The 13488-nt window shown below is 35.6% G+C and overlaps 2 protein-coding genes across 12 annotated transcripts in view; one reads left to right on the top strand and one right to left on the bottom strand.

Moving 5' to 3' along the window:
• The window catches only part of LOC132603181 (calcium-transporting ATPase 8, plasma membrane-type-like), a 45262-nt gene extending 41338 nt beyond the window's left edge, over nt 1–3924 (top strand). For 8 of the 10 annotated variants that reach the window (XM_060316117.1, XM_060316113.1, XM_060316111.1 and 5 more), the window contains 7 exons: nt 243–380; nt 496–596; nt 1949–1994; nt 2085–2219; nt 2938–3045; nt 3335–3426; nt 3511–3924. In XM_060316117.1, coding sequence (XP_060172100.1) covers nt 243–380; nt 496–596; nt 1949–1994; nt 2085–2219; nt 2938–3045; nt 3335–3426; nt 3511–3619 — 729 coding nt within the window. In that variant the 3' untranslated portion in view covers nt 3620–3924. Of the gene's footprint in view, nt 1–242; nt 381–495; nt 597–1948; nt 1995–2084; nt 2220–2937; nt 3046–3295; nt 3427–3510 lie in introns of those variants that run through there. The other 2 variants (XM_060316112.1, XR_009567993.1) reach the window with 2 other exon arrangements.
• A 392-nt stretch (nt 3925–4316) lies between these two features.
• On the bottom strand, nt 4317–10254 carry LOC132603183 (choline monooxygenase, chloroplastic). 2 transcript variants are annotated; one of them, XM_060316120.1, is made up of 10 exons: nt 9852–10254; nt 8402–8447; nt 8087–8222; nt 7205–7273; nt 6893–7105; nt 6583–6678; nt 6325–6449; nt 6125–6218; nt 4935–4985; nt 4317–4800 (listed from the first exon to the last, which is right to left on the bottom strand). In XM_060316120.1, exons 1-10 carry the CDS (start codon nt 10159–10161, stop codon nt 4663–4665), a joined length of 1278 nt encoding a protein of 425 aa, XP_060172103.1. In that variant the 5' UTR covers nt 10162–10254; the 3' UTR covers nt 4317–4662. The 2 variants fall into 2 exon arrangements, with proteins under 2 accessions (XP_060172103.1, XP_060172102.1); XM_060316119.1 differs by having other exon boundaries at nt 7199–7273; nt 9852–10253.
• Nucleotides 10255–13488: the final 3234 nt, after the last annotated feature.

Below are 13488 nucleotides of genomic sequence, written 5' to 3'. Positions count from 1 at the left end.
CATTTCTTACTTTATGAGTGCTTCTCTTATGATTTTAGTGCTAACAAGTTTCCTATCTCAGAATGCATGTTGTTCTTTGCAAGTTTAAATGCCTTCAGCAGTTCGAAAGTTGATCCATTTTACCTGATATATTTCGCAAACCCCTTAGTATCTTTTCTAGTTGCTTTGATTGAAGTTCTAAGATTTTTCAAAGCAGCGCACGGTATAATTATTTCTATTTTTCTTTTTCTCACCAAATGCAGGTTGTCCGATGGGGCAGAGCCGTATATGCTAACATCCAGAAATTCATCCAGTTTCAGCTCACTGTTAACGTTGCTGCTCTTATAATCAATGTTGTTGCTGCAGTTTCTGCTGGTGATGTCCCATTGAATGCTGTTCAGGTTTAGTTTCTCTTCTCTCATATCATTGATCAGAGTGATTAGCAAGTGCACTTTGAGTTGTTCTACCTCTACATTCTGAGACTGATCATTTACGTTTTTCCATTCACCTTTGCAGCTACTTTGGGTAAATCTTATTATGGATACCTTGGGTGCGCTTGCACTGGCCACAGAACCACCAACTGATCATCTAATGCGCCGAGCTCCTGTTGGTCGAAGGTTAGTTTGTAGATTGATCTTCTGGAAAAAAGATGCTTGCTTCAACATTCTTAATGGCAAGTATATTGGGTTTGTGATGTCAAGTTAACATTAGCTTGGCTCTATTAGCTTTTCTGCCTAGTTGTAGTATGACTGGGGTAGGCTTTTAGAGATAACTAATACGTCATGTGGCTGCGCACTTGGTTTTCTATGAGGAGGCCTTTATGCATGATGGTCTGTTGGAATTTCTTCTTTCATGTCAGTTCGCATAATGTCTTGGAAGTGGTCAAAGAAGTGGGCTCAAACCTCGGAGACTTAGGGTTTAAATCCCAACAAAGACAAAATAAAAAATAAAAAAAAATACTAGGTGGTTTCTTCCCATCTAGCTAGGACTTGATGGGCAGAGTTACTCGGTACCTCGGTACCTGTGCTGGTGGGAGGTAGGAGATAGCGCGTACCCGGTAGTCGAGGTGCGCGCAATCTAGTGTTCGGTATGAAGGAAATAAATATTTTCCATGAAATATTTTATTCGAAAATGTTTTTCAGAAAATTAAGTGGGTTTCTTATTTTCTTGTGTGGTACGTAAGCAAAAAATATTATCCTAAAAGCATGTATATAATAATGACAAATACTATTTTTTTTGGGGGGGGGGGGGTAGGCGGTGTGGGAGGGGGGGGGGGGTGAAAATGAGGTGTTGTGGAGGGTGGGGAAGACACAATCAATGTGGAATGCCATTTGTGGAACTTGTTTCCCCTACTTCCACTAGGGAAATCATTTTTCTCATTTTAAGTTGTTTTCTTAGAGAGTGTTTTCCAAAAATTTTGACCAACCGAGCATGGGAAAATTGGAAAACATTGGACCACGCTGAACACACGCATAATCTTTTTATTTTTCTCCATCTTTTGTTATCGGTGCCTATTTGGATGCCGCCCATATATTAACTCTTGTATGAATAATAATTTCGTGTAAATCGGGAGACCTTTTTGAACATCTGCCCCCATGATGTGCTGAAAACCACGCTGCCGGAATACCATTTTTCTGCACTTTCAGTGGGTTAAAACATTCTCACCACATTCTTAACATTCATGTGATTGTAGTTTAAATTGGATTCCATACGTTTTCAACTCTTTCCACTTGTGTTAATAGATCTTAGGGACTTCTATATTTGCCCAATGCCTTCTGCCATTCATTTTTATGCTTCGATACTTGGTGCATCTTGCTTGTATTAAAAACATTTAGTGGTGAACTTTTTGGCTACTGCCAATGATTTCCCAATTGCATCAACTCATGTTCAGCTTCTTTCTGTATTACTAACCGATATTCCTATAGTTTATACTGTTTCTCAATTGATTGTTTGTTTAATTCTATCTTAGGGAACCTCTTGTCACCAATATCATGTGGAGGAACTTACTGATACAGGTAAAAAAAAAAAGGGCGATGTTCCAAAATGAGAAATATTCATTTTATATTTGTTTTTGAGGTTAATATCTCCTGGTTGAACACCTGCAGGCTCTGTATCAAGTTACAGTTCTCCTGATCCTCAATTTCCGAGGTAGAGAGCTTCTGCATCTGGAGCATGAGACGAATGCGCGCGCTATTAAACTGAAGAATACCTTGATTTTCAACGCTTTTGTCTTGTGTCAGGTAAGAATATAACTGATAACAAAATAAGATATGATTGGCTTTTGCACTCTCCATATTGTATTTTCCTTTCTTACATTAGAAAGATTATCTAGTGTGGTACTTCATGCAATCTCAGGCACGTCAGGTATTTTTTCCTACTTGCATTTTTGGATTGTGTAGTTTGTCCACTTCCCTTAATTATAATTCGTCTGAAATACCACAAAAACTTTAGCCTCCCCACTTCTCCACCTTATAATTTCCCCTTTATCCAGCATAAAAGCATCAAAACATGTTCTGTGTGTTTTCTCAACAAATATTAAACAATTCATATTTCCGACTCTTCCCTTAATCGAATCAAGAGTGCAACCAAATTTGGATGGAGGGGGTATCTAATCTCTGCCTATTTTTTAGGATCTTGGTGTGTTCCCGGAGATGACTCTCGAATTAAATATGAGATATAGCTATCTTCTTGGGCTCCCTTCAATTTCCCCTGCAGTCCTTTTCTATTTTTGTTTGTTCCGGAGATCGGTGTATGCGGTAAAAAGTCTGAAGCTAGTTTGTTGTGTGTGTGTGGGGAACTAGCGTGTGTTTTGGGGGGGGGGGGGGGGGGGGGAGGGGGGTGTATGGTAAAGTCTGAAACTGAAATATTCATTTTGCAAGTGAGCTACATAAATTCAGACATATGCCTTTCTACTGAGATTTAATCACTGCACCCACTGCTAATGACTCAAAACTGCAGGTTTTCAATGAATTCAATGCTCGGAAACCAGATGAGATGAATGTATTCAAAGGAGTCCAAAAAAACCGTCTATTCATTGGAATTGTTGGCGTCACAGTGGTGCTTCAGGTACATATAATAGGGATAAGTACCGTTTTGGGCTGCCCTAATAAATAATAGCATGCAAATATATATGTTTTGTATAGTAAGTATAAATATACGCAATCAGTGTTTATGTTTTGTATATTTTGGCTTAGCACTCACAATTAATTTCGGCCGGTGGGCATAAAAATGAAAAAAAGCCCTATATACTATCCCTATCCTTCTGTTTGGTACTGAACCTCAACTTTTTATATTAACAATATCTTTTTATTGCTAGGTTCTCATAATATTCTTTCATATATCTTTTTATTGCTAGGTTCTCATAATATTCTTTCTTGGAAAATTCACTTCTACTGTGAGACTGAGCTGGAAATTATGGCTTGTTTCAATTGCCATTGGAATTATAAGGTTAGTCTGGTCTTATGCACTGGCATTATATATGATCCAGTAATATCTTTCTGGTACTAAGTGAAATTTGTTTTTGCTCAACAGTTGGCCTCTTGCTGTTCTTGGGAAGTTGATACCTGTCCCTGAGAAGCCATTTGGTGAATATTTTTCCAAGAAACTGCCAAAACGGAAAAATCAACAAGAGTGTTCATAGACATCTACATATACACAAACGTAGCTAACCAAAAGTGTGTTATCGTGCTTTGTAAAAGTGGCGTTTCTTTTGCTACTGTACAGAAATATGCCGCTATTATTTCATTTTGTGAATGTGAATGTAGTAGATTAGTATTTTTTTTTTTCCTTGAATTCGTCTTTTAAGTTCGGATGCACTTGCCTTTTGCTGCAGATACTAATTTTCCCGTGACTACTCCACCTTGTTGAGAAAGCTCTTTTTGTGCTGTTCATGTAAAAGATGAAACATCTGTCACTTAACTACTTTAGCAATTTGCATTTGATATATTTTCCTTGTGCCTTCCAATTTATTTTCATGGAATGCTCACTTGATTGTAGCATTATTTTGCTTCTGCGATGAGAAAATGTGCACTTGATTATAACATTATTTTACTTCGACAACGAGAACAGAGGCCCCAACAAAGCATGATTAAAAATGCACAATGCTTTCACGACTTGAATATATTTGAAGACAGAGAACAGTAAGAACAATAAGTATTTGAGTCCAGATACGAAGCTGCTCGTGAATAGTTAAATGTAAAGGAATTAACAGAATCTAAATCTACATTATATTTACACGATCAAATAATGTCCAGTTTTTCTCCCAAGAAACAACAAGCGTAGAAGGGTTAGGTGATTGAAACACGCTTGTAGCAGGATTATTAATTTAAGTCAAATAATTGGTGCAAGTGTGGGTTTGCTACTTCAGGAAAAATAGTCCTTCACAGCCACTAGGCTCGACGAAGGATTCCATGAAAAATTACAACAACATAACCAGGGTAACCCCATAAGTGAGGAGTGGGGGCTAGGGAAGATAGGATGTATGACCCTCAGGTTATTATTTATAACACTTCCAAAACCATAGATGGCATGTACAATGAAACCGACAAGGAAGAAAAACAACCGTTCGATAACTAGGGCTAGGACCAGTGACGATAATTTTCTGGTTCAGACTGCTGCTACCAGCAGAAAACAGTGGAGATAATTTTCTGGAATTCTCACAAATAGCAAGCATAACGAAATATATTAGTTATGAAGATTTTCATATAGAAGGCTGTGAAAATGATGCATAGCCTTCTCAACTTGTGGTGCATAGCGCCCAGTGCGGTATGCGGGTGATTCAAGGCCTCTTTGAACAGCTTCACATAGTTTTATATCCTCTATCTGTAAATTGTAGTTAGCAATGTTAACCAGAGCATAATGAGTGGGCGATTCTGAACACACATGTAACAGATGCGTATATATATTAAAGAGACGATGACAAAAGTTGATTGCGAAAGCGCATATTTTTACTGTACCTGCACTGTCTCACTATCTTGGAGACTCTGTGCGATAAAACTCTCATCACCCTGTGAACAAAGAAGAAGCAATTACTGGAAGAAGTAACTTTATCTTTGAGTAAGAAAGCAAAAGACTTTGGATACACCAAACTTTGAAATATGATTCCTTTCCTTTTCTATCGTATATGGTAAGAAATGGAATAGAGTGAAATGCTAATGGAAAATAACTATTTAGGAAGTCTCCATAGGAATTCACTTAAAGGTTTGATCTTAATTGCTATGCTAAAGATGTGCTTCCTTTTGGTTCAAATATCTGAGAGATACTCCACGCTTCCAATAGACGTCAAACTTGCTATAACTTCTGTTGTCTCGCCTTCTCTTTAAACAATAGCAAATCCAATTCATACTGCCGAAACTCATTTCCCTGGCCCTCCCCCCACCCCAACCGGGTTCCAAAAAATATCTTCCGTGAAGAGAAAATGGCATTTCATTGGTGGAGGATCTCAGGCTTAATAAAGGCATGGCTAATAGACGTAAAAAGAACAAAAATCCATTTAGCTGTACATAGATCACCATGCATTAACAGTCTGTGGCGTCGCTCTTTCCTTTGTCCTTTCCCCCTCTTGTTTTAACATTTCCAGAAAGACGACCTATTTGTTTGTTTACTGGGTTCAGCACGAAATCAAAAATAAGCTCTACCAAGTATTGCCAAGCATTTAGTACTATTACAACAATCCACCAATCAGAAATTATACCACTTAGGTCTCTACAACTTTGATCCAATTGGACCTGTCTTCCTAATCACCCCCATGACAGACAGTTTTCTCTCCGTCCAAAAACTCTAAATTCAACATAGTAATTTCATGATTAATACTACAATATTATCAACACCAGTTTATGAAGATTAACAAAGGAATTTCAAAAATTCAGTGCCACCAGAGTGTAGTGAGAAAGAGCAGTCTCCCAGAGGAGCCGGAAAACCTAATGGCCATTTTCTTTAAACATCTTCTACAAAGCTAGAATTTGTGAGAATCCACAGAAAGGAACACTAGCATATAACTTTTTCCTAACCTATTCAAACTGCAATTCCAGAAAGTTTCACAAGTTCTACTCTGAGAGACTTGCATTGAAGCAAGACGATGCATACAGAAATTCAAAACAGACCATAGAAAATGAATCTGTAACAGTTCAATTTGAACTACATTTACCTTGAGAGATGCATCAAGAAAGTAGTCAAATATCACTAGACATTTCCGAGGTCCTTGAGGCAGTACGAGATTCGTGTCCATCCAAGGACCATACCTAAGCTCCCCCCACAAATCTCAAGAGATTAGTTTTACAAGAATTACCAGTCGTGAAAAAGTTGTAATAAAAACCAGCTGTTTTATATAATATATGAATCACCAACCTATTGATCATGAAGTTTGGATACACGAATGCATATAAAGCTTTTGATCCAAGTCGATCAAATTCTTGATCGTCCCTTTCTGCACTTCCAGTTTCACATCGTTGGATGCTGACTTTTTCAAGTATCTGATTCATTATCAGGAGTTACATGCAACAATAGAAGTAAACGTTAACCATATATTTGAGGAATTAAATAAAAACTCTAGAAATTGGAATAAAATGAAAAAAATAAGAATGATAAAGATGGTGTCGGGCATACTGTGGTAGAGTACGAGTCAAGTGTGAGACCAGAAGCAAGATCTTTATGAGCATATGGTACATGATAACCACCATCCAAGTAGTTGTCACAGAAAACCTGCAAGAGAACGCACCGGTTTATTGTAGGGATAATTACCTTTTTGGACCACCCTAAAAAATAATAGACGGCAAAATATAATATACATAATCAATGTATATGTTTTGTATACTTTGGCTAGCACCCATAATTAATTTCGACCGACAGGTAAAAAATGAAAAAAGCCCTTTATTGTAGGCAAATGAACTGATTTAACCATAATGTGAGAACTAACCTTCCAGTTACACTCAACGGTGTATTCACGTCTGCATAAAAAACTTAATGAAGAATCCACTCCACCATCAGCCAAGATTTGGGATGAACTGCCCAACCATTCGTTTCCAACCAAGTCAAAATCAGATTCTTGTTCGGACAAAGCTCCATTTTCAAAATTGAGAAGTATGAATGGTCCCCATACAGCCACTCTCATTGGAACTAATCCCATCTCCTATCCTTCATATAGAAAAACATAAAAGACCAAATCACTCCCCACATCGACCATGAACTGAAAATGTAGTTATATAATGTATATTTTTAATACATTCACTTTGAAGTTCTTGATTCCTGTTATTCTTGTTGCCTTAAGAAGTGCTCCATCCAATCCATATGTCCACCCCTGCAAAAGGAAGAACCATTAAATGAAATTATATTGGATATTACTTCCTCCAATATGTCTAAAATCATAGAATCGCATGCTATAACAACCAAATAAGTATCAAGAGAATGATAACCTCTGTGATGCGTGGACGAGGCAAATATCTAAGTACATAAAGAAACCAAGAAAAAATAAGACAAGAATCAAAGACATTTACTTCTGAGTTACGGTGAGTGATCGTTTTGACCTTCTCTGACTTGAAGGTCAGACTACCATTCATCACAAACTAAAGGAGGAAGAAACACAAGAAACTTAAATGACATAAAAAAGAATTGAGTCTTCGACCTTGAAATCTACTTCATTCAGTTTATACATTTGACATGACATCGAATTTAAAATAATAGATCTAAAATTTTCTTTTAAATAATATCAAACATACTCTAACGATAGCATATATCTTTTCTATCAGGATTGACTGTAGTACCGTATTTCAAATGCAAGCTTGACACGTGAAGAACCTCATTATTAAAGAATAATGCAAAGTCAGACTTGATGAAATATTAAATGGTAAATAAACTCATATAGGCCGGTTACACCAGTGCTTAAAATGTGTGCATACAAAAAGATATTTTCTGTAAATCTGAGTTCCTTTACTCCAATAGTCAGTAATAATCCATCATGTAATCTCATTACTGGAAGAAGAGTAAATGAAAAGATCAAGAAAAAGCTGATGGTAAAGTAAGTCTTCAAATCATATATTGTAATGAGAATAAGAAAACTGAAATCAGCTCAAAAAGGATCAAGAAAGCTCCAAATGCGCAATTAAAAACTCACATGGTATGGGCAAACAAAGCAAGAGCTTTTCCCACTTCCAGAAGCAAGAAGAGTGGCATGATGCCGGCACACATTGTGAAAAGCGTATATTTTTCCACCATCATCTCGACATACAACATACTCGACGTTGCCCAATCTGTATATCAACTATTAGCTACTCGAACAAAACAGATAGGTATATAAGTTCATCTCAAGAATAATCCGAACGAGAGCTCGCTTTTCCTTTCTCTTGCATTTAGTGAAACTGTATATGAATCACTTGAAACTCACAAATATCAATGTTATAATCTAGTGAAATTTATGGCATAACAGTACCTTCCAGTGAAATATTGGCTAGGCTCTTTGATCTGTTCTGAATACCCTGAAATCACAGAAGAAGAATTGCAGAAAACTCACATTCAGAAAGCAGAATCACTTGATACTTTCTTTTCAAGAATGGTAAAGTAGTATTAGATAATAAACAAGAACTTCATTGCACTCTCCTTTTACTTGTCATGTAGTCAATACAATTACCATAGTTTTATTCCCCATAGTTAGGTTCTCACTGTTGAAATGTGTGACCATCTCATATAAAAGCTTAAGCTGTTAGAGAGAGCACACTTTTATTCGCTCAACTATATTTTCAACACTCACCTATGCGCCTACGCTATAGCATATTAAGCTCACATTGAGCTTTGCAAGCTACACTTCATAGATACTAATTGTGCCTCAAAAAAGCTTCCTCAATAGTATTGGCAAATTAGTTCAACAGCGTTCCATTAAAATTTTCTCTATTCCCACCACAGAAATACACTTACACATGAAAATACACACACAGAGAAAGAGAGAAAAACATATGTAAGAGATCTACAAGAGCTATGTTCCAAGAATGCAATACTATTAGCTATGCCAATTACTGATACAGTTGCAAATGAAGAAGGAAAGCTCTAAACCACCAAGATTTAGTCCTATGATAATAAAGGCAAAGATTAATATCAAAAAGGAAAAAAAAAATGCCAAGATTGAGGGGCAATAACTGGTATAATTCCACATATCTATATAACTGCGAACCTTAGTAGCTTAGTTGGTTTGCTATCTGAACTTTCAACTTGTTGTAGGGTTCGACTCCCCACCTCGTCAGTGGCGTATAACAAGTGGGGTTCAACCCCTAACTTTCAACGCGGAATATAAATCTATGTGTAAAAAATAATGAAAATTGTAATAAATAATAGATATGAACTCATAACTTTAAAAATATAATGCGTTCAATACTAAAAGTCTTAAAATTGAACCCCTAGAATTTAAATCCTGGATTCGCCTCTGCACCTCGTAACCTCCTGCTCCATTTTCCTCCCCCCTCCCTCCTTACGCATAATAATAATACTCCCTCCGTCCCAATTTATGTGGTATCGTTTGATTTGACACAAAGTTTAAGAAAGAAAGGAATACTTTTGAAATTTATGATTTAAAATAAACATTGGACATTTGCGTGGCTATAAATCATTTCGAAATTTTAAAGGTAAGTCGTTTCTAATTATAGAAAGTGACATTCTTATCCCCTAGTACTTACTAAAAAGGAAAGGATGCCACATAAATTGGTATACAGGGAGCAATATACTGCACTCTGCTAATAATTTCAATAATTACAGTTCCCAAATTGAAGCAGACTAAAAAACGAACTAGGAAAATCCAGAGAAAGAACAAAAACTAAACAGTTTTTTTTTTTTTTTTTTAAAGAATCATATACTAGATTAGGTAAGCAAAAAAGGGTGCAAAGAAGTTATACCAACAACTTGCCAGCCTTTGAAGAAGACTTGATTGAGTTCATGTGTATAAAATGAAGTGTCAGTGTACCAAGAACTAGGTGGTGTCACAGCTTCTTCAATAGGTATATTTGGATCAAATTCTTGAACCAACTTTTTAGTATAATTGTGATTGTTTGAGTAATCAAGTGAAGATGAAACTTGAAATGAAGAAAGATGCTTTCTTGGTTTTATAAAATATGTGAAAATCTGATTCTTTAGAGGAGTTAAAGGACAACATAATTTGGGTTTCTTGAATTGATGAAAGGAACTGAGTTGTTGCAGCAGTGCCATGGGAATATGGATTAGATTTGATTAGTCACACTTAATTTCCTGCCTATCTTTGGGTATTTTTATGTTTGATTACATTTTAGACAATCAAACTAATACATGTTTCAGTTGGACACCTTAAACTTTTTAATTAGATAACAAAAACAACATTAACAAATTCACTGTGATTTCACAAGTGAGATCTGAAAAAGGTAGGATCTACGCAGCTGTTTCGAGTAGACTCTCCGCTCAGAAAAAGTACCCGGCACAATAATGTGAGAAAAGAGATAGCAAAATAACAAAATACAAAACAAACAGTGTTTTAATTAGATGTTTTCGATTTAAATTTTAGAAAATCTTTTTGTATGCGTTTTCTTTCATTTATTAAGTAGTTAAGTTAATCACATAAAATATGTCTATGTTCTTTAATTATAAGCATTCGCTTTAATAAGCCGTAAAACACTAGACATTTATTTTCTAATTGACGTTAATGTGCATGTAGTTAACGTAACTACTTAATAGATGAATTCAAACACACGCAATTTGTTTTTTTTTTTTTTTCAAAATTTAAACTAAAAGTGTCTAACTGAAAGATTTTATTAAGAGTTGAAGTATTCAATTGAAACATGACATAGTTCAAATGTGTAAATGGAATATCATGTCAAGTTTAAAGGACTGACCATGTCTTAAGCCTTTTATGTTTGGATGTCTTCTATTAGATTATTAGTATTTCTGTTTTCGCCGGCCAAACGATAACATGATTTAGAGTTTAGCTCATGATTGATTCCATGTTTAGAAAGTGTCCGTCGTAGGATGAGAGAGATTCTAATTTTAGTCCTTTAGTTTGTGAACAAATTTTTCTGAAATTACACAGTATGGTAATTATCAAGATTTAATTGTTTGTGGTAAAGTACTTACAAACGTAATGTTTGCTTGTACAAATATAATTACACATTTAAATCTTTTAATTTTAAAAAATAAAAATTAATTATCAAAGCTTAAACGTTAGTGTTTGTTAAATATGTGTATATATATATAAAAAAAATATTATTAAATTTACTTAATTGCTCGGTAATCAACAACAACAACAACATACGGAGTGTAATTTTACAAGTGGGGCTTGATGAAGTTAGAGTGTGTGCAAACCAAACTCTTAACTTGTGGAGGTAGAAAGATTATTTCCGATAGACCCTCGGCTCAAGGAAGCATTTCAAAGTAGTGCGGGAAAAAAAATAACGGAAGTGAAGAAGTCATGGCAAAATAAAATAGAAAACAAATATTCTGGAAAAAGGAAAAGTAAGTACAACAAAATAATACGATAATCGAAGTACAAGAAATAACAGATAGTAACATAAATCGAAGGACAAGAAACTACAAGGGTAATGCTACGACTACTAGTAAGGAAGGATAAGCGAGACTCAACTGCCTACTAACTCTCTATCCTAATTTGTATCCTCCTAACCTTCTATCTAAGGTCATGTCCTTGACAGGTTGATACCGCGTCATGTCCTATCTATTACTCTCTCCACAATAATTCTTTAGCCTACCTCTACCTCTCCTGAAACAATCAATAGCCAACCTCTCGCACCTCCGTACTGGGCATCCATGAATCTCTAATTCACGTGCCTGAACCGTCTCAGTCTCGTTTCTTGCATCTTGTCCTCCAACGAGGTCACTCCCACATGTCTTGACAATATTCATTTGGAATCCTATCTATCCTAGTATGCACACACATTCATCGCAATATTCTCATTTCACCAATTTTCATTTGCTGAATGTGAGAGCTCTTGACTGGCCAACATCCCGCCCCATACAACGTAGTTGGTCTAACCACTGCAACTTGCATTTAAGTTTTGATTGCACCTTCTTATCATTACGTTTGTAAGTACTTTACCACAACGGATGCGAGCCTTTATTTCACTCTCTAAAATGATGTGTGACATCATCGTCAATTTCTGTATTTCCTTGGATAATAAATCCAAGATGCTTGAAGCTACCTCTCTTCTGGATGACCTGGAATGAAGCCTCGTTTCCACGCCAGCGTCACTGAACTTTCCCTCCAAGTATTATGTCTTGGTCCTGCTCAACTTGTACCCTTTAGACTCTAGGGTTTGACTCCAAACCTCCAGCTTAGCGTTAACTCTACCACGAGTCCCAATCAGAACTGTGTCATCCGCAAATAACATACACCATGACGCATCACCTTGGATTTGCCGGTATCAATCCATCCATCACTAAGGAAAATAAAAATGGGCCAAGAGCAGATCCCTGTGCAATCCCATCACAACTGGAAAGTGCTTCGAGTATCTTCTCATTATCCTTACCTGAGTCTTGGCTCCATAAAAAATGTTTTTGATTGGCCTAGTGTACACCATAGGTGCACTTTAGCCTCCAAGCATCTCCATAAAGCCTCCCTTGGAACTTTGTCATATGTCTTTTCTAGTTCGATGAGCACCATGTGTAGATCTCTCTTCCCTCCATCGACTGCTTCACTAGTCTCCTTATAAGATGAATGAATTCTGTAGTTGAGTGCCCCGACATGAATCCGAATTACTAAGTAAATGAAGTCATATATTATTTTTTGAAAGTATAATATTTAATACTTATAAATTGGTGAATAATTTGATAAAAATAATTAATACATAGTTTTCAAATAATAATTATTTCAGTTAAATTAATTTAAATTTTTTAACTAACCATACATTTCGCAAGAACATCATGAACTACGTGTTTGACAAAAAATTAATATTTTATTGTCATAATTTTATAACATTGTTCAAATGTTTGATAACAAGTAACCTCTCCATTCTGACATTATTCCATATAAGCCAAGCTTGTTTATAAACTCAATCAACAAGGACATTCAACTTTAATGACATCACTCATTATAAGTCAAATTTGTAGATGACTCATTCTTTCTATGACTAGGAGATATAGTTTCAAAAAATAGAATAATAACACAACTAAGCGAAATAAAGACATTATAGAAAAATAAATAAGAAAGAAACAAAAAACGAGAAATTACATGAAAGCACATGAAGTAAAGGTTGGGAAATGAGAATTGGAGAAACGAAATATAAACAACGTAAAAAATAAAAAAGAATTTTAAAAGTAAAAAGAATAGGGGAATCTTAGTGATTCAGTTGGTTGGATAACTAAACTTTCACCTTATTGGTGATGGTTCGATTCCCCAATTTTTCAAGGGAAAGAATAAAAACTAAAACTATATTAAAAAAATATAAACTAAAATTTAAAAAAATAAGGAGAAAATTAACAACAAAAAAAAAAAAACCTTGTTATTACATCATCTAACTATAAACAATTCTCAACCTCTCCTTCATAATTAAAGAG

This window comes from Lycium barbarum, chromosome 7 (genome assembly GCF_019175385.1).
Source record: "Lycium barbarum isolate Lr01 chromosome 7, ASM1917538v2, whole genome shotgun sequence".
NCBI lineage: Eukaryota > Viridiplantae > Streptophyta > Magnoliopsida > Solanales > Solanaceae > Lycium > Lycium barbarum.
This window is presented reverse-complemented; position numbering and strand designations above follow the sequence as displayed.

Bases quoted from the DNA above. Each gene is read 5' to 3' on its own strand.
- LOC132603183 (XM_060316119.1), bottom strand. From the start codon at position 10,161: ATGGCACTGCTGCAACAACTCAGTTCCTTTCATCAATTCAAGAAACCC. The intron at 8,223-8,401 runs GTACTGTTATGC...GTTGATATACAG, and splicing joins AGCCAATATTTCACTGGAAG to ATTGGGCAACGTCGAGTATG. The intron at 6,679-6,892 runs GTTAGTTCTCAC...GTTCTCTTGCAG, and splicing joins CCGTTGAGTGTAACTGGAAG to GTTTTCTGTGACAACTACTT.